The following is a 21479-nucleotide window of genomic DNA, read 5'->3' on the forward strand; positions in this document are numbered from 1 at the left end:
AAACCATATTGGCAAATCATTTTTATTACATTTTCCAAGTTCATAACCAAACCAAATTAGGTTAAGCAGCTGTGGGATTTCTTGATCTTTTATTTAGGGACCTAATGACCTGGTGTTGTGGCACAGAACGACAGATTAATGGTTGAAGCAATGACATAACTTGTTTGATGTTGAGATAAATACAAATAACTTGACACAACTGGAACAAAATAGGACGTAGAAATATATATATTGTTAAACATGATATCCAGAATGACTGTCTTCATTTATTGAACTGCATGACCTTTGCATGAGCTAATTAAACAAAATAATCCAAAATTAGCAGCAATATAGTGAGCCAGACTACACCTTCCATTACACCATTCTATGAAGTGTGCAACTGTTTTACCGACCCCCTCCCAATATTTAAATTAATGTGGAATGAAATAGGAACACGAAATGTTCTAGAAAACAACTTTGTTTTGAAGATCTTTGCTCGCAGAAATTTGCAAAATACAAAACCAACCAATGGATTCTGAGAAGCACTCTGCCCCGTTCACGATGTCTAAAGGCATTCCTGTAAAAACGTATCTTTCCATATGAAACTAAATTATCTATCAAAAAACATAGCTTACAAACAGGTGAAAATAAACATATTTTACACCTCTCCACATCATTTAAAAATGAAACAGCAAAAAAAATAAGCTATATCTGATTTATTTTGGGACCCAGGTCCATTGAAGGCTGCAAAAAGTATCTTTATGAAATCTTTGGTGAGACAATAAACCACTGCATTCCTTTTGTGAACTTGGTAAAACTCAATTCCCTTTTAATGGATACAATCAATAAATTGATTATTCAGGATGAATGGAAATTGGAAAGATGTTGAATTAGTGATGTGATCCATTGGAATGATGTGGAGAGTCGTATTTACTTGTATTATTGCATTATAAGGATAATAAATTAATTGCATAGACCATCAGACCGTGGGCAGGTCTCATAGGACGGATGGTTAAAATATGGACACAGTACCAGCTGTGAGCAGCAATAATAACTACTGTGGTTAGTTATTGCCTTCTAACCTGTATTTGAACTGAATCTATATTCTGCATAATGAGGTATGTTAAGGTTTTGACCATATATTTCTTTAAGGTGTTCCCAACTGCCACGGGAATTTTCTCTTAAACAATGCATGGATGTTTATCCATGATTGGGCGTTATGCAAATAAAAGCGTGTCAACATTAGCAATACAGACGGAATCCAAAACATTTTATCAACTAATTAAAGCCTTTTGACATAGATCAAGAGAGAGCAAGAGAAGATTTCAAACATACAAACTCACTATTTCACAAGGGAAATGCATTGGTGAAAAAGGGCTCTCCTACCTTTCACTAGTTGAAGCACACAACACACTACAAACAAATAAAATGAAGCCTTAAATGAAATAAAAAACTTTTAAATAAAAATCAAAAGCTTTAAAAAAAATAAAAACATGAGAAAAAAGAATGCACGTGTAAAATCGAAGACACAGTAACAGCCAGTATCAAGGAAACTTTAAACGGGTCATGAACCAACAACAGAACGTTTTTTCAAATGAAAATTGTTTCAGGATCATAATAAACTCTACACTTGTTAGTTGGTTTCATTCTGATGAAATAATCCTATTGTACTTTGACAACATTATTTAGCTTTTATTCAAAGTTTTGTCAAGACCAATGACCAATAAAATGACATAGCAACAAACCTCATGCCATGTACATAGAATTAACATAACTGGTTTGAATGTTGTCACCATAGTTAATAATAGCATTGATAACAGAAACACCGATCTGAAAAGTGTTTAGGCAGTTCTGTGTGAGATGGGATCCCGAAACATTGGATCAAGTGTAGTCCAATGCTTAATATTTCCTAAAGGACCTTGGAACGCAATGTTCTTTCAAATTAGTTTTCTTTTCGTCATGTTAACTTTATTTTAGACGATATCTCTCAATAGTAACTTCGTTGTAAATCTTTGATTGTCTGAAGCTTTGTCAAGATTTTTAAACTATAAATTACTTGAGACCCAAGTGCCAAAATAAGTGAGATCACTTACACAGGGATGAGGTTTCATGCTTGAGACATTTGCTGCCACTTTAAATCCATCTAATCCATGCTGCCATCGCATATGTCCGGACGAACACAGGGACCGAGGCTTCTCCGTGTATGTGTTTAAGCCTTCTCTTATCAAATACTTGCAAAAGCCAATGAAACAAGACGTGTAAGAAAAAGAAATGCAACAAAAACAACATATATGTACAAAAAGGCAGGTTCAAAGATTGAAAAAATCCAAAACAAAAGTAGAACAGAAACAGTCTTATCTTAAAAAAAAGTGAAACAGGACATGACTGTAAAATGACACGCGGTGCTGTGATTAACCAGGCTGGGCCTAGTTTCACCAGAGTAGCACTCAAAAACATTGACATGACGAGCACAAACCATGTAATATAGTGTGTGTGTGTGTGTGTGTGTGTGTGTGTGTGTGTGTGTGTGTGTGTGTGTAGTTGACAGGTTTGTTTTCACGGTTATCAAAATAGACACTCCATTGCGTTCTTCTTGTGTTTCCCATTGCTCACGTCTTGTCTTGCGTATGTGGAGTGAAATAGTTTGTCATAACGTGAAAGTTATTTTGTCATAAAGTTGGAATTTGTAGAAAAATCCTGCGTGTAAAAGTCTGTGTTCCTCCCGAATGGTTTGGTGCGCTGAGGTCTGCAGTCCATGTGCACTGCTCTCGGTTATCAACAAGCAGTGCCCGGGGAAAATACCTCAGGTCCTCCCCAAGAAAATACCTATTGAGAGCAGACTATTAGCCTCAATAACTCTGAATTAACAATCCAATTTAAATACAATTGGACACACGTGATAGGAAAAATAAACGTGTTTTAAAGTAAACACATACAGACAGTATGTGTTTACTTTAAAACACGTTTATTTTGAGAGATTGAGATACAAGTAAGGAGCGCACTACAAACACACGCGCCGACACACACGCACAGACACACGCACCGACACACACACACACACACACACACACACACACACACACACACACACACACACAGGCACAGATACACACGCAGACACACACACACACACACACACACAGACACATGCACACAGACACACATGCACAGACACACATGCACAGACACATATGCAGACACACTCACAGACACACACACACACATACACACACACACACACACACACACACACACACACAGGCCTACCTCGTCACCTCTTCACTTGTTATGCTGGTAAGAGTAGGCTGTGTGCTCTGTGGGCGTCTCTATGGCAACAGGTTGTTGAACGGCACTTTCCTGGACCAAAAACCCGACCAACAATTAATGCAATAAAGAATAATTTTCAACTTAAAATGTTTCCATTTTAACCCAGAACTTATCCTACCTCAACTGAGACGTTGGCCGGAGGCACTTGGGTGTACTGGGGGATGTAAGTCCCATGCATAGAAGTATTAGCAGGCATATACTGGAGGAAGACAAGGGAACATGTGTGACACACAACTCATACTGGTTTACCATGTTTCTTTACAAAACATTTCACTCCATCCATCCTCATGTATATTAGACTTTCTTTACAAAACATTTCACTTCATCCATCCTCATATGTATAGAGGATTTCTTTACAAAACATTTCACTCCATCCATCCTCATATGTATAGTAGACTTTCTTTAGAAAACATTTCAATCCATCCATCCATCCTCAGTAGACTTTCCCATCTACGCTTTTATCCAAAACGACTGACAGTAAATTGAATTGAAATAAAATCCATTAAAGATCCCATATCATGCTTTTTTAGGGTTAATAATTGCATTTGGGTGTACTACTAGAATAGGGTTACATGCCTGTATGTTAAAAATACCCCTTATTATTCTGACACTGTTCATTTCTGCAAAACCAATTTCAGCATCTTTCAAAACTTTCAAAACTAATTTGTATCATGTCGCATTAAGGCCCCTCAGGTCTGCTGTGATTGGTCAGCACGCCAACTCTGTTGCGATTGGTCGAACGCTTGCGCTTGCGTCGGCAAATTCACAACCCGAGAAGTTGTAAACATTGCGGGTAGCCGGGAGGCGGGACTTCTGCACTTCAGCACCACCCATTGCATAGTGGGTGGTGACGACATATTGTTGCGGAAGTAAGGTTTGAGCGCAAACAAGCTGTTTGCGCACTTATTGAGGGGTGTTCTCGGTCTGCACAAAATAATGGTTGTAAGTCACTTTGGATAAAAGCGTCAGCAAAATCCTCTCAATGTGAATGAGGGCTGAGTGCTGCTCACTGTTCCACTGCTGCCCATGGACATGTGGCCCAGCTGCTGTGCGAGCGGCCCCATCATAGAGGTTGGCTGGATGGACATGGTGTGGTCCAAGCCTGGCGTCAACACCGCTCCCTTCGGAGAGACACACACACAGAGGGAGATATGACCGCTGGGAGTCAGACAGATGACAGCCTCTCTTCAAATAACAACACACTATTGCTTTCATTAAATTCTATAATAAGGTCATGGATAAGGACAGCCTATTGCAATTTTTTTTTATAGTCAAGGTCCCCTGTGAACCATCCAGACAGTGTTTTTCTACAGCCCACAGGGATTAAGTGTCTGTAATCTCTATAAGTAGACCAGGAGGAGGTGAAGACTACATCCAGGTAGGAGATACATACGTTGGGAGGCATGAGGTATGACTGGTGATGAATCCAGGAGGGATTGTGGACCTGGAACCCAGAGAACGACAACAATTCAAACAATGACATTGTCTCAACTATAGGGGTGTAACCATATGCATATTCGTACCAACATACTGAAAAAAAATAAAATAAAAAAATATATATATGTATATATTTGATTATTATTATTTTAAGTTTTTATTGATTATAACACACTCTGTGAGTGTCTTGTCTTGTCCTGATGTTTTGTTTTGAGGACCACAATGGAAATAAGTCCATAAATCAAATCAAAATCAATTTGTTTAATAAAAACAAAATAATAAAAACTGCTGTACCGAAAAAACATACAGAACTGTGACTTAAAAACCGAGGTACGTACCGAATCGTGACTTTTGTGTATCGTTACACCCATAGTCCCCACTGTGTTGCTTTCCATCGCACAACTTACAATCTCCTTTATTTCTATTTATCTTTTTTTTAATCCTTCGCTAAAAGTGCCTTCCTTTTGAATGTAACTGATTTATAACCGCATTAATAAATGCAAAGTTGATAACCAAGTCCCACACTGTGTGACAACAGTGGGTGAGAGGTCTCCCCCGGACGCAGTACCTGGTAGGTGGACACTGGAGAGTGCATGTACGGGGAGAGGGAAGGCTGGGGCATCATGCGGTTGGGGGCGATGCTGTAATGAGAAGAGTAGAACCTGCAATAGGAAGACACAAGGAGTCAGTGACAGAGCACAGCCTTCTCACCGGCTCCTCCGGTTTGCTTTCAATCGGTTAGATAAGAGGATCATTCTACCCGTTTTGTAAGGCCGCTGCTGGGTCGAACGTCAGTGTCATCCCACCCTGCGGAAAGAAAAAAACATACATTTACATTCAGGGCATTTACCAGAAACTTTTATCCAAAGCGACTTACAGGGAGTACATTTTTTAGAAGAAGGAGAAACAACAATATATCGATGTCGGTACTAACAATCGCAAGGTTAACCCATTCCCCGCATACAACAAAGATAGCTAGGACTAAGACAACTAAGTACTATTTTTAAGTGCCAGGACATACAACATACAATTAGTGCGTACATCAAGACGTACAACATACAATAAGTGCGTACATTAAGTGCCAGGATGTACAACATACAATAAGTGCGTACATTAAGTGGCAGGACGTACAACATACAATAAGTGCGTACATTAAGTGCCAGGACGTACAACATACAATAAGTGCGTACATTAAGTGCCAGGACGTACAACATACAATAAGTGCGTACATTAACACAGCCTATTTCAATGATGCTTTCACAAACGAGAGGCAGACGATATATGGAGGAGCACTTCCATCAGAGAGGAGACCCTACCGTGTCTCCGTCCCGGGTCCAGGGCCGGCCGTTGTGAAGATATTTCCCCTGGCTCTGACGCTTCTTCTGGCCCCCATCAGCAAATTTACACAATAAGGGTTCTGCAGGCACTGAGGGGAAGGGATAATAATCAATGGGTTGTTATTATTAGACAGGAACAATAGAGTGAGCTGGAGATTCAATATTGTTGAAGATTACACCAGTGAAGCTTTTTTTTATATTTGATGGCATGTCTAAGAATTGACTGTCAGTTGCTAATGGAATATTGAGATGTTGAAGTGCTGAATGACTTTATAGTGAAAACAGAAGTTATCTGAAGAGAGATTTTGGACTTCATCACTGAACCTGGAGAAGAGATCCTCACCTGGAACCCCAGGTGGAGTCTTGATATATTTTCCATTAAAATGTTGAATAATGGCCTCGCATTTCTCTGTTGACTCCATCCTGCAAAGGAAGCACGACTCATTACGTTCAAGGGAATAATGCTTCATAAGTTTCATAATTTCTTATGGAAAGCATCACGCATTATTGATCTTGTCCATTTCATGAAGACTGCAGACAAGTTTAATTGATGGTGACAACCATGGATTTATAGAATAGAACATCATTTCATGTGCCAAAAGGATTGACAATTCAATAGTTTGTAACATAGCATCCATTTTGATAACTGTGGTTGGTGTAATAAGTGGAAGCATGTCAGCTTGGATAATAAATAAGCTCCTTAATGTTAAAATCATGTTAAGAAAACAGGAAGTGTCCACCAGGGGTCTCAGTTCCTACTGTACTCAGAGGGGACCACAGCAGCACCTATCAGATACTGCCATCAAGCCCATTACACTGGATTTCATCTACTATACACAACACAGAATTATTTCTCAGTGGGCATTCCCTTCAAGGTGGTTTGGATAAGTCTAAATGTTGTTTTTTCCTTTCTTTTTCACTCAAAACAGTGTTGTATTAGAAGGGTGTGAAGGGTATAAATAAGTTTAACCCTTCCTTCTTTATCAGAGTAAGCCCTTTAAATTATTAATTCTGCTGACAACCAAAGACATAAAGCCCCTGACCACCCCAAGGTCGTACCTGGCGAAGCCCACGCCCCGGCTGGTGCCACTGGGGTCCCTCAGGATGCGTGTGGAGATGGCCTGGCTGAAGGGCTTCAGCATGCTCTCCAGCTCCTGCTCCTCCATGGAGACGGGCAGGTTGGAGATGTACAGGTTGGTGGGGTCCTGCTCCTGTTGCTGAAACCACAGAAGAAGAGCTGGGATTCAGCATCAGAAGTGTAACACAATGCTACGGAAACTAGCTGCATGAAATAAACATTATCATTATAATAATTAATAATAATTAATTGAATTTATATAGCGCTTTTCTAGACACTCAAAGCGCTTTACAGTGAAGGGGGGACCTCACTAACCACCACCAATGTGTAGCACCCACTTGGATGCTATTACTTATACACTATAAGTAACATCCAAGTTTGCAAGGTTCACGATGAATCCAGATTTGAAATAAAATTAACTATATTAATCCCAGATGGGGAATTTGGGACTGTAATAAGAGAAGAGAATGGATTTTCAGATGGTCAGAACAAGTGATTGCAAAAACGACACGACAAGTTGAGAGGGAAGGTTGACTTCATTTATGTTTTTTGGAAGAGGTTAAGACAGGACTTGAAAGAGGCTGGGGAGAGAGCAAAGCCAGCAGAGATGGAGGAGATAACGTTCTGGCCAGACTTGATTCAAAACCCTCTGTCTGTATTCCAGCCCTGTCCAACTGCAATCTCTACCTCCATCCCCTCTCTCTCTGTCCGTCTTTATTCCTCTACTTTCCTTCTCTGTCTTTCATCTTTGCACTCTCTGCGCCGTCGTACACCGATGGTAGTATAAGACTGGCCTATTGTTAGTGGCTGGCTGCCTGCAGAGGTAAAGGAGGCATGCCCCAGGTAATGTGATACCATGGCATAATTACATTTCAAACGGCTGGCCATCCATGGAAGAGCCAGATGATTATGTGCTCTTGTTCTGGACAAAGACCTTTGGGAATGATTTCTAAAATGACGAGAGCTATCTGTTATCTTATTCACGCGGGTCCCTTATTACCAGCCCTTTCCCAGGGCATAGTGATAATATATCACTTAGATGCATGTAGATGCATCTATGTGGTAATTCTGACCTTGGATTCACACGGAGGCTGGCTCTATCAGCCTGCATAAATCACACATCATTATGCAAGGATTACAGATCTGAACAAAGTGGACTTAAACCAACAACCACCTCAAGGACACGGCGTGCCACAGTGGCCACATGCTTTTGATTGATCTCAAGCATTTGTTTGTCTCTCTCACTCTCTCTCTCTCTCTCTCTCTCTCTCGCGTGCGGCCTGCACACGCAAACCAAACCAGTCAGAGAAATCAACGATAGCTTGCGAAGATATCCACTGCTCATCTCCCTCTAACCATTTTGCATATTCATTACTTGCAGTGTGCAGATGTGATTAAAAACCTGTAAATGCATTTTGAATTAATTTACATTCCATGAATAATTCATGCCTAATAAGCGTGACCTGTGGTGAAGGTGATCCTTCCTCCTCCTCCTCGCGCCCATCAACCAATGAGCAGCTGGCCTCCAGAATCAAGCAGAAAACAACTGCTGTGGATCTCCACCAAGAGTGACTCAGACTCAGAAATAATTCTGCACATACCTACTCCACTCTATGAAGCCCAGGGCAACTGGGTTGGATGATACCTACTCCACACTGTGTGTGTGTGTGTGTGTGTGTGTGTGTGTGTGTGTGTGTGTGTGTGTGTGTGTGTGTGTGTGTGTGTGTGTGTTTGTTTGTTTGTGTTGACAGGGTGCCTGGATGTGTGTGTGTGTGTGTGTGTGTGTGTGTGTCTATATGTGTGTGTGTGCGTGTGTGTGTGTGTCTATATGTGTGTGTTGACAGGGTGGCTGGATGTGTGTGTGTGTGTGTGTGTGTGTGTCTATATGTGTGTGTTGACAGGGTGGCTGGATGTGTTTGTGTGTGTCTATATATGTGTGGGTGTCTGTGTGTGTGTGTGTGTGTGTGTGTGTGTGTGTGTGTGTGTGTGTGTGTGTGTGTGTGTGTGTGTGTTTGTCTATATGTGTGTGTTGACAGCGTGGCTGCGGGCCTGCTGACTAGGAGCTCCTCAGACACTGAGTCAACAGAGAGCTGCTTTGTTCCTGGAGCTCAGAGAGGCGTCCTGGGACACACTCCCCCAGCACCGCCACCACGCACTACCACAACACACACACACACACACACACACACACACACACACACACACACGCCTGCACGCTGGTGTGTTACAGTATAGTTGTATGTGTTTACACAGATATAGTGGAATATATTTAAAAACATATATCTGGTCTAGGCACCTGCATTGAAATGCACACATACACACAACACACACAAAAACACACACAGGCATAATTGTAAGATACTCATTAGCCGCACATCAGCCTAACAACCAGCCTAAGAGGAGCTGGGTGTCCTGAAGGCCACTGGGAGCTGGGGAGGAGACCTGCGTACTGAGAAAGCACTTTCAAAGGTTCAACGATTACCCCGATTGGTTTCTTTTTCTGGTGTTGCGATTAACAATAATAGGAAGTTCTTATAATTGTTTTTCTTTTTGCCACTTTTTCTGGATTAAGTTCTAACCAGGACCCTGAATTATTCAGTCCTAGCCAGGACTGAATAATTCCCATTCCTGAGTGGTGAAACACAAGCCCACTGCTAGGGAACATTCCTGTTCTTACCTTGGCCATCTGAGCCTGCACTCCCCCCGCCTTCAGCGCCGTGACTGCCTTCTGAGCCGAGGCTGGGCTGTCAAAGTCAACAAAGCCATAGCCTGCAGGAGCCAAGACAGAAAGACACAAGACGTACATGTCTGACACTGAGAAATGCACGCTTGCAATGAACACATTGCATTTTTTAGCAATTCAAAATAATACAGCATGCTATTCTTTCATGCATTGCAACATTGCCTTTGCAATGCATGCAACAATGGCCAATCTATTCAACACTAGCCATTGTGATGTGTGTTACACACCTATTTGGATGCTACTCAACTAGACACTAGTAGGCCTTAGATTAGTGTCCCATTAACGTCTAGCACACCTTTACACTAGTAGGCCTTATATTAGCATGTCCCATTAACGTCTAGCACACCTTTACACTAGTAGGCCTTATATTAGCGTGTCACATTAACGTCTAACACACCTTTACACTAGTAGGCCTTAGATTAGCGTGTCACATTAACGTCTAACACACCTTTACACTAGTAGGCCTTATATTAGCGTGTCACATTAACGTCTAACACACCTTTACACTAGTAGGCCTTAGATTAGTGTGTCACATTAACGTCTAACACACCTTTACAATAGTGGGCCTTAGATTAGTGTGTCCCATTCACGCCTAACACACCTTTACAATAGTAGACCTTAGATAAGGGGGTCACATTAAAGTGTAACACATCTTTACACCAGTAGGCCTTAAATAAGGGGGTCATATTAAAGTGTAACACATCTTTACACCAGTAGGCCTTATATAAGGGGGTCATATTAAAGTGTAACACACCTTTACACCAGTAGGCCTTAACTAAGGGGGTCACAGTAAAGTGTAACTCACCTTTACACTTGTTGGTGGTCTTGTCCAGTATGGCCTTGGTGGACACAATCTTCCCATATCTAGAAAACATCAAGAGGTCAGACCCGATCACAACCTTTGACCTGGGCATGTACCATTCATCTTCAAAGACTGTTGGAATTACCAAGTGGTCTATATTTCCACGTTTATCGACTTAGATTAATAAACACTAATCTAAAACACTAACTAGTCTTTAAGGTGAAGTAATTACAATGAAATACACTTAATAGTTATATTCCATAACAAAGAGGGGATTCTATTTATGACCATCATTTCAAAATGAGCTTTGTGTGTCACAGTGCACTGTCAATGCGAGACATCCTGCAGTGAACCGGCCGGTTGTAGATATTGCAGACGTATACGATAGTCTCTGGTCTGGGAGGATGCTCCAGTGCTGTGTGTGAGTGTCTATCAGTGGCCCATCTCTCCAGGCATGTGCATGCAGTGTAACCCGATACTCCTCTCCTTGGCTGCCCTGTGCAACGCCCGCCCAAATCCACACACTCCTATCTCCTGCTGGCTTCCCCGTAGGCAGCACTGTGGGTCCTAGCGCCCCTCCCTTCTCTCTCACTATATCAAACTACCAACTACCAAATTCAAATCAAATCTAAATCAAAGTACACACACTGAGATGCAAGTCTCAGATGCAAGTAAACCAATGATTCATTATACAGACAAATAAATCATAGTTTACCAGTTGAAAGACATCCAGAGATATCATCATGATTCCTTTGGTGGCTATAGGTTACTGGTGGCTAAGCTACACATGCCTAGCTCACTGCATGGTAAGAGCAGGCTTTTCATGTCACACTACACTGTGCCTCCCTAGTATAAGTGTGTTCACAGTTCCCAGGATAACTCACGGGCGATAGCATCTAATGAGATGCTCATTATTCCCTTCACATGCTAGCGCCACCGCTACAGAACATTTAAGTCCAGAAAATTTTGTTTAATCCATACAGCGATGGCTTCCTGAATAATTCCTCATCCTCATCATTGCTCCAAATGGATGTTCCATTAATACATTATATATAACATATATAACCTTCTCCATACAATAACATTCTGAAACCACTCTCTGTATTTATATTATCGATTTCATAGCAATACACATAATGTAGCTATATGCAGGTACATCTGGGAATACAGGTCTAATGAGCAACGTGAGGGGTGTGCATACCGGTCTGGCTCTACACAGACAGGATGTGAGAGAGAATAGAGTAGAGAGTGGAGTAGAGAGAATAGAGCAGAGTGGAGTGGAGTAGAGAGAACATATTAGAGAATAGAGTTGATCACAGAGAGATCACAGTGAGAGTATAGAGTGGAGTAGAGAGAACAGAGTAAAGAGTAGATAGGAGTAGCGAGAGTGGATGACAAATTATAGAGTAGAGAGTATAGTGGGTATAATAGAGTCGAGTAGAGAGGGGAATAGAGAGAATAGAGAGGATAGAGTAGAAAGTAGTAGAGTGGAGTAGAGAGAATAGAGTAGAGAGTAGAGTAGAAATAATAAAGCAGGGACAGAGTTGAGTAAAGAGAATAGAGTAGAGAGAAGAGAGTAAAGAGTGAGGTGGAGCGTAGAGAGTATAGATAATAGAGTAGAGAGTAGATACAGGAGTACAGAGAATAGAGTAGAGAGTAGAGAGAAAAGAGGAGAAGAGTGGAATAGAGAACAGGTGTGTGAAGCTCTGGGGTGTCAGTGCAGAGTGAACAGAGCAGTAGACAGAAGATACCACGGCTCTAGAAGAGAAAGAGAGGGACGTACACACACACACACACACACACACACACAGATAGAGAGAAAGAGAGGGAGAGGGAGAGGGAGAGGGAGAGGGAGAGACAGAGACAGAGACAGAGACAGAGACAGACAGACAGACAGACAGACAGACAGACAGACAGAGACAGACAGAGACACGCTGCAGGGACCAGGCCGGCTGAACCACTCTCCCCTTCTCTTGACCATTCTGACCCTACAACCTCCTCATCCTCCATACATATCCACCTCCACCCTGGTCACCTCCTCCCCCACCTCCTCATCCTCTCTACACCTCCACCCTGGTCACCTCCTCCCCCACCTCCTCATCCTCTCTACACCTCCACCCTGGTCACCTCCTCCCCCACCTCCTCATCCTCTCTACACCTCCACCCTGGTCACCTCCTCTCCCACCTCCTCATCCTCTCTACACCTCCACCCTGTCACCTCCTCATCCTCTCTACACCTCCACCCTGTCACCTCCTCTCCCACCTCCTCATCCTCTCTACACCTCCACCCTGGTCACCTCCTCATCCTCTCTACACCTCCACCCTGGTCACCTCCTCATCCTCTCTACACCTCCACCCTGTCACCTCCTCTCCCACCTTCTCATCCTCTCTACACCTCCACCCTGCCGCTTTGGTATCTAAGAGCTTCCATTGAGCGCCTCACAGTCCTGGGAGCTCTCTGAGCGGGGGGGAGGGGAGCCTTGGGAATGCTATTTCCTGATAGTATGTGTGTGTGTGTGTGTGTGTGTGTGTGTGTGTGTGTGTGCGTGCGTGCGTGCGTGCGTGCGTGCGTGCGTGCGTGCGTGCGTGCGTGCGTGCGTGCGTGCGTGTGTGTGTGTGCGTGCGTGCGTGCGTGCGTGCGTGCGTGTGTGTGTGTGTGTGTGTGACTGCCTTTCCTGTTGTTCTAACTAGACTCAAGTCAATCTAATTTGCTCCTCGACTTTTCCCCTTGACTCATTTGGACGTGCCCCATCTCCTCTGCGATCGTTTTTGTGCGTCGATGGTGACAGTGCTGCGCCGACTAGAAAGCCTCGGTGCCGTCTCCACCCCCCCCACCACCACCACCCCCCCCCCCCCCCCCCCCGACTACACTGGGCTTTATGTGTGCCACTAAAAAGCAAATTTTCAAGCCGATTTTATCTGCTCTGTAAAAGCCGAAATATGAGACCCACCCCCACAGCAGCACACCACCTGACACACAAACCCTACAAACTACACACACATACACACACACACACACACACTCCTCCCCCTCCCGACTCCCTCCATTCCTCCCCCCTGCCCCCCTCTCCATGCCGTTGCCCTTGTTTGTCTTTCCCGTTCCCCCGGGGCTCGGCGCTTCCTGTAGGGTTGAGCAGCCTCATGTGAGCCATATCTTCCAGACAGCTGTAAAAAAGAAAAGCACTCCTTTCTCTCTTTCACTCACTCAAACTCCCTCTCACTCCCTTTTTCTCCCTCTCACTTCTCACTCTCTCTCTCTCTCTCTCTCTTTCTCTCTGTTTCACTCGACCATACTCTCTTCCTCTTCTCGCTCTCTCTCTCCCCCCCTCCCCCTTCTTCCTCTCTCAGCCAGTTTCTGGTTCTCATCAGCAGGCTCCAGTATTTAATTAGGCAAGCCCAGATCATTCATTCTGACCTAGCTTTGTTTTGATGTTTCATTGAAGATTTTACAAATGCAGTTCACATGACTTCCCGGTACTTGACTTAACGCATTGGCCCCGAGGCCGACGTGACGACCGTTTTTCAAAACCGTTTTATTTTTACGTTGATTTTCACAGCAGCGTTTTATTTTGTAGTGTAAAGTATTAGAATATTTTTTAAGAGGCAATGCCAAACTTAGCATCATAGGTTTTCTGTTTTGAAAGGCTTAGGGCATAAAAAAGTGAATAAGAGAGAGAGAGAGAGAGAGAGAGAGAGAGAGAGAGAGAGAGAGAGAGAGAGCGTTAGAGAGTGAGACTAAACATAGTTAGCGGCAAGTTGTTGGAAAGTCTGTGCCAGCTGAAAGCTCTCAGTTTTTAAGCCTGACTGTTTGTTGGTGTTTCCATAAGGCCACTAAATGATGCCACTTAGAGCCCACTCTGTGGCCCTCCTTCATAAAAACCTGCTCTCCTGTTCTTCAATTTATCGGCAATGTTGAAAAGTTCAAAACATACAGTAAATGAGAATACAGAGACATAAGTCTCACAATATGTTTTGATTAATTCTTCAAATGTATTCCTTCATCAATTTGGTGAAAACTCTGTTCTTGTGTTTTCCATCTCTCGTTGTACCATTGGGCTGGGAGGAGTTCCTCCCAGCAATGTGGACAAGCAGGGGGATCTTCATTGAGCTGTAGGGCCTCCAGCAGGAAGCTGCTGCGTTGATTCACTGGGAGACTACTCACGGTTGACAGAGCTTGACCAGATCCTGGTCTGTGGTTCCTGGATGGAGGCCACGGATGTACAGGTTGGTTTTACTCAGTTGCTCTCCCATACTGCCACTGCTGCCGCCGCCATTGCTGCTGCTGGTTGTGGTGGTGGCTGTGGGGGCGGTGTTGGGGCTGGGCGGAGCCATCTGATGGCTGGAAGGAGACGCATAGGCCTGCTGTACCTCAGCCAAAAGGAGGGAAGAAGAGGGAGACGGGGAGGGGAGGGGAAAGTGACACTTTAAAATGGTGTACGGTCACGAACGAATTATCATCTAATGGAGCCATGAAACATGTATGAGTGCATCGACGGTGCAGGATAGATAAACCGGTTTGTAATCGGAGGAGCAGTGTGAGCCAACCCAGGAGAGTCTAAACTTGAGGCCTCGTCCACGCAAAATCAATTAGGAGGACAATTAGCCAGATCAACAGATAGCTGCCGCTAGCCAGCTAAGCTAATGGCCTAGTGTCAGTGGTGAGCAGCAGGGCCACAAAGTCAAGCTATGCTACCTTAGCTAGCTGTGGTGTGTTTCAGAGGGAAACACTGTGCCTTGAAGGTCTAATGAGGATGGAATATCATGAAAATCTTCCAAGACCCATTTAGAAGCTCACGCATACTTTGGTGTAAATAATAAATTTCAACAGCTGCTACAAGCCTCGGGCCACGATTCAGTTGTATTAATATGGTTCGGGAAGGAGAATATGTTTGATTTAAAAGTTGGTCTGACAAGCACAGTTCACCCTCATTTATGCAAAACAACAACCACAGAAAATGTTGGCAAGCTGCGGTTCCAGGAAAACGTTGTCATTTCTAATTTTTGCATTTTCCAAATGAACAGACCTTTATGAGCATCATATCAAAGCCTTCCTGCTATAAATGCTGTTTTGTGTTGTCAGTCAGTGGTGTTGTCAGGAGGGGTGCTAGCAGAGGAACTGATTAGTCAGGGTCTCCACACAACAGGGTGGCGCTGAACCACACAAGGTCACCAGAGGACCACCCGCCCATTAAACCCGGCTCGAACCGAGTTATGTCCTCTCTCTTGTTCTGCATCGGGACCAGCCCACTCAGGCTTCCTCCTAGCTTCATCCACCCGTGAGCTTAAAGCATTTACCATTTGTGTCTGTGCTAAACCGACACAGCTGCTTGATTTGAAGAATAATTAATTATGTTTTGTATCCCTGCTAACACTTGCCTGATGTGCTTCAAACAATGTCATCAAGCAGGCCTCATAAAATACTTCCTCTGCTTTGTCCATTTGAGCGAGTCGCCATGACTCTTAACAGAAGCTTTTCATCTTTAGTTCCTCCTTTAATCTCTCCTTCTCCTGCTCTGTAGTTTGTTTGTTGTTCCATAATCACAGACTGACTCAGTCCTCTGAGCCTTTGCCTTTCTCTCCAGGCCGCCCGTGCGGTGCTATCAGCAGGGAAGCACCTGCGGAGGCCCATGAGATAGCATCGAGGACAGCAGCACAGAGCTCCTGCCTGGACCTGGTCCATTGAGGTCTGTCTAATTGGGGTCTGAGGTTGTTATCCCTCTCATGTGCTCCCAGTCAGAACAGCACGGTCTCATTAATGCTCCTCTGGTAGGCTCCTTCTGAGGAGAGCATGGCAGTGAGTCAGATCCAACCCTCCACCTCCTTCTACCCCACCCCCTCCTCCCTCAGTACATGCCCCTCCACCCCCCCCCCCCCCCCCCCCCTCCATCTCCCCCCTCAGTACGCAACCCCCCAGCTCCAGGTGTGGTGCCACCCAGGCTCCAGCTCCAGGTGTTGTGCCATGCATGCAGATTGAGACCAGGTGTGCCAGTGAAGTGAAACTGTAATGCACCGGCACGCCAAACGTAAACAAACACAAACATGCGTATGAAAGACAGACAAAAATCTACTGCATTCTAAAGGGTAAATAACTTTTTCCACTTTACTTTAAAGCTTAAGTTCATTCATCCCAGAGACACTTTAATCCGAAGCGACTTAGTGATTTTTTTGTTGTTAAGATGATGTAATGGGCAGAACTCGTCCTCATTCTGGGACTGGGTTCGATCCCAGAAGCTTCCGATTGGAAGTCAAGCCCCCTATCGACGAGGCCATCCTGGCCCCCAGGGTCTGAGGGCTGGCTGACTAGCTGGATAAGGAGCAGTACTATCTGTTTTTTTTCAGCTGCCGATCAGAAATCAAATACAGCGCGAGGTTCCTGCCTGTAGCATAGCATCCCCAGTGCTATCTCTCCTAATCGGTCAGCCGGTGCCCTGAGAATGACCTGCTCGGATTTCATCGACGTCCTTTCTACTTGCTATCCGGGGGCGGTGGCTGCTTAGAGGATGGCCCACCGCTAACGTACACAACACAGGCACATCACAGCCTTCTTTACTTTCTCACCCGTTAAGCAAATATTTATGTTTGTCACCTCAGGACGCCGGTGGACCCAGAATGGTCCAAGGACAATGAGAGAGCTGTTTATGTGCGTGGGCAGCATTTCTAAAACCATCAACTTTTGATCTGTGCCCATCAATAAATAGATATGATAGAAGCCTTAAGCTAAAACAAGGAGGAAGCATCTTGCTCTCCCACACAGAGCCCCATCATGCATTATGGAGGAGAGTCTTCCACTAATTGAATGTCAGCAAAGACATTCCGGACTATGACTTACTATGACTAACCAGTCCGGGTTGCTGGGAAATGTGCACAACTTCTCAATGGCTTCCAGTCATCGCTTCGCTGCTAGCCCAGAATTGAGCCTTTACATTTATCTTAAGTCTATTACACAAGTATACACATCCACCAACACATGCACTTTCTTTAGGTCGACTGTTGTATTATTAGGATGATCCCAGCCGTGTGGGCAGATTGTTTAGAGGGAGGAAACGCTGGAGGCAGCAGGACTGATGAGGTGATTACAGACGGAGGAGGGGAGGTGAACTCAGCAGGGAACTCAGGTGACTCAAGGACTTGACAAGAGCACGGGGCAGGATGTTTGGATCTCCACATAGGCTAGCTCTGTTAGCTTCTGCTGCAGTCTGGGCAGGAAGGGATGGAGTTGCTGTTTTTTTCTTGACTCTCAAGATTGGTTTTGGTTTGAAACTGAAGTAAGTAAAGTAAAAAGTAGTTTTACAGTCCTGCTGGCATAACTTACTCTTGAGTAGAGTTTGATGCATACATTTCTTCTGAAATACATTCGGTGTACATTTGTATGGTTTTGTACTCTATCAAAGTGATTTTGTTCACTATCATATCTAGAGCAGATGCAGCGTATTTATAGCACATATAATGGTGCATGCATTTGAGATTCGCAAAAAATCTATACGTGACTAATGGGTGTTTAATGGGTTTAAAATTTTAAAAAGATATTATAATAACACGATAGACTAGTCTATGTAACACCACTCCTGTTACTACATAATAACAATCTACCAACAGTATCTCAGACATGAACGATGATGACGACCATGTTAAACATGTGTAATGTCTTTTGAACAGGTCTTCTCTACATCTCTGAGGACGTTGCATCCTACCTGCTTGGTGAAAGTAGCGTTTAAGGGCATCATGGTAAAGATCATATTCGTTCTTCACAGTGCTGTTTTTCTGTTATTTGTACTCAGTATGATAAAAAAAAAGTGATGTCAGGAATAGCGTCCAGCGTCTCTCGGCCTGCCTTCAGTCAAGTGCCTTTAAAACAAGACATTCCTCAAAGGACCTGCTAACAAGTTGTATCCAGTAGTAATCAAGACCCACAAAACGGAAGGAAAAAAGAAAAAGGAAGCCACGGTTTAGTTTTTAAAGCAACAGGGATTCACCGTCTCAAGAGCAGCAACCACCAGATCCCTTGTCCATGTGAAATGAACCAGTGACAACCAAGAAATCATGTGAAACACACTGGGGAAAAGAGAGAGGGGGGGGGGCAGGGAGGGAGGGGTTAATAGAAAGCAGAAGAAAGGGGTAAAGATCTCTTAATCCTTTTCTTTACTCCACCCTTCACTTTTCTTTACTCAGCCCTTCACTTGTGGAGTAAAAGAAGAAATCAGGACGGGGGTTAGCACTTGACATTGGAGTAACACGGAGAAATAAAGTTTCATTATGAGGGAAAGGTTTTGATTTTGGCAAAGGAAGACAGGCCTCTTTGAAATTAGCACATTGTAAGAATTGGGAATTCCAGGAATTTCATGCCATTAATCTCAGCAATCTGAATTCTTTCCAGCCTCGAGGCTGGGAAGATAATACCGCAGGAAAGGAAGGAGGTGTTAGATTTCAACACATATTCCAGGAATTCTCTACTCATTGTGAGTCACTCTCACTGGCTACAACCTATTCAACACACAATGAACACAGATATTATCCATAGTTATTCTAAACGCAATGTAAAGTTACATTGATCGTAATGCATGGACATTTTAGACTTTATATGATTTTTAAGAACATTTTCATATTTTGATGTCCCTTACGCAACTACAGAGCGGATTACTTTGAGTGACCTTCTCCACACAGTGCGTGTAATACTTGGGTGTTTGTAACACATTATCCAACAGTAACATGTTATATTCCTTTCGAACTGTTTCCTCTTTATTCATTATTCCATCCAAACGCTCTCGGTCATCATAAGGACTTTAGGGGTGGGGCATATCTCAACGCGTAAAAGAGGGAAAAAACTTTACTAACTTGATGTTTATCTAATGCAACGTTATACGCAAATACTTGATCGGTTGTGCTACACATAGCATTTTACACTGCAGGTTATAATAAAATGATAGTTGAACAGTTTCACCGAAACATTTACATACAATTTGCGTGCGTATTGAGACATCCAGGATAGAAACAGACCGTGTCGCTCCAAACACAAAGATCAACCCATGAGTCCATTGTAGCGGTCCTCTTGTTTGTAGTTAGTGTCTCATTACAACTACAATAACTACACAACTGCATTAAATATTCACCAGCTAGAGTTTATACATGGCCAATGATCCACTTTCAAGGACACTGCAGGCTTATACTCGAGCAAAACCAAACTGCAAAGACAGAAATCGAACCAACACTGTGCCGAAAACGTTGTTTTAAGAGAAGAATGGGTCAGCGCTTTACCTTCTTGGTGTTTCTGTTGATATAACCGTTGTAGGGGTTGATTCCCGTCCTTGGCGGCACCGAGAGCAGCATTTTCACAGCAGCACTATGTCCGGAGCGGAGACCACAGCCGAGGCAGCTGACGTCAGCGAGGGAGAATCAGCCCGGAATGGTGGAGGTGATCGGAGCCGCTCCGGTCGCTCCCTACAACTGTGCGTTAAAGAGCGCGCTCAGGACACCGGAGTTGGTCGGACGAATTACCAATGTTCATAACTAGTATCCCGTATCACCTAAAATGCATTTGTTCTAATTCCCTCTCAAAATGTAGCCCTACATCTTTCCAAGTATTTTATATCCATTTCTGTAATGGAAATGTTGTGGTAAACTGGTATTTGCATATTTAGCATCACATCTAAACGTCTCAAATTAAATACAAATACTGGTATGAGCAATAGGAAGGTCAATATCTTTGTTGTCAGATGTTGATTCTTGATCTCTCATAAAACAAAAAATACGCGCGCAGTCACACACACACACACACACACACACACACACACGTACACGCACGCAAACACACACACACACACACACACACACACACACACACACACACACACACACACACACACACACACACACACACACACGCACGCAAACACACACACACACACACACACACACACACACACACACACACACACACACACACACCAGGCATACACATGTATACATCCATACATCCATACATACACACATACATACACGCATACATACATACATACACGCATACATACATACATACACACACACATGCATACATACACACATACATACATACATACATACATACATACATACATACATACATACATACATACATACAAACATACATACATGCATGCATGCATACATACGTTACACTTTTGCATGATACAAAAGTACAAGCCTGTACCGCTGTCATTGATGTTTTGTTCTACTATAGAGCGATTACTATAGCACAGTTAGAGCACACACAAATGTTCATTCCTCCATCTGTGGAAGTGTGTTCTGTTGTGTTTTCCCTGGCAGGTCTGCTGTGGGTCCTGCTTTGCCCAAGGACAGTTTAGAAAGTAACTCAGTCAGCAAAATGTAAGAACCAGCCAACCCCCAAACACACACACACACACACACACACACACACACACACACACACACACACACACACACACACACACACACACACACACACACACACACTGTAGTTCACCATAGCTACAGTGTGTGTGTGTGTGTGTGTGTGTGTGTGTGTGTGTGTGTGTGTGTGTGTGTGTGTGTGTGTGTGTGTGTGTGTGACGAGCACCAATCTGTGACTAGATCCACAAATCTGTCCATTCATTCCCTGTATCCCCCTAATAACACATTTCCCAATGCAGGTCAGCATCACTATTCTGTAACCATTGCCCTTACAGTAGTACAGAGTGTAGTAGGGTGTCAGAGATGGACATCTAGAAAGACAACATGTGTTTCCATGAGGTGTGGCGATGCTCACACCCTTCTCACTCTGTC

At 43.6% G+C, this 21479-nt stretch overlaps 1 protein-coding gene across 1 annotated transcript; it reads right to left on the reverse strand.

The window, feature by feature from the left end:
• Window positions 1–16: 16 nt before the first annotated feature.
• rbms2b (RNA binding motif, single stranded interacting protein 2b) lies at window positions 17–20089 on the reverse strand. Its single transcript, XM_084479032.1, has 14 exons — window positions 19956–20089; window positions 14866–15065; window positions 10707–10765; window positions 9836–9927; window positions 7140–7297; window positions 6424–6503; window positions 6060–6169; window positions 5504–5550; window positions 5312–5405; window positions 4700–4750; window positions 4317–4427; window positions 3425–3505; window positions 3247–3336; window positions 17–2805 (listed from the first exon to the last, which is right to left on the reverse strand). Exons 1-13 carry the CDS (start codon window positions 20025–20027, stop codon window positions 3259–3261), a joined length of 1233 nt encoding a protein of 410 aa, XP_084335158.1. The 5' UTR covers window positions 20028–20089; the 3' UTR covers window positions 17–2805; window positions 3247–3258.
• Between the last annotated feature and the right edge of the window lie 1390 nt (window positions 20090–21479).

Source organism: Micromesistius poutassou (genome assembly GCF_964030765.1).
Source record: "Micromesistius poutassou genome assembly, chromosome: 15".
NCBI classification, from domain to species: domain Eukaryota; kingdom Metazoa; phylum Chordata; class Actinopteri; order Gadiformes; family Gadidae; genus Micromesistius; species Micromesistius poutassou.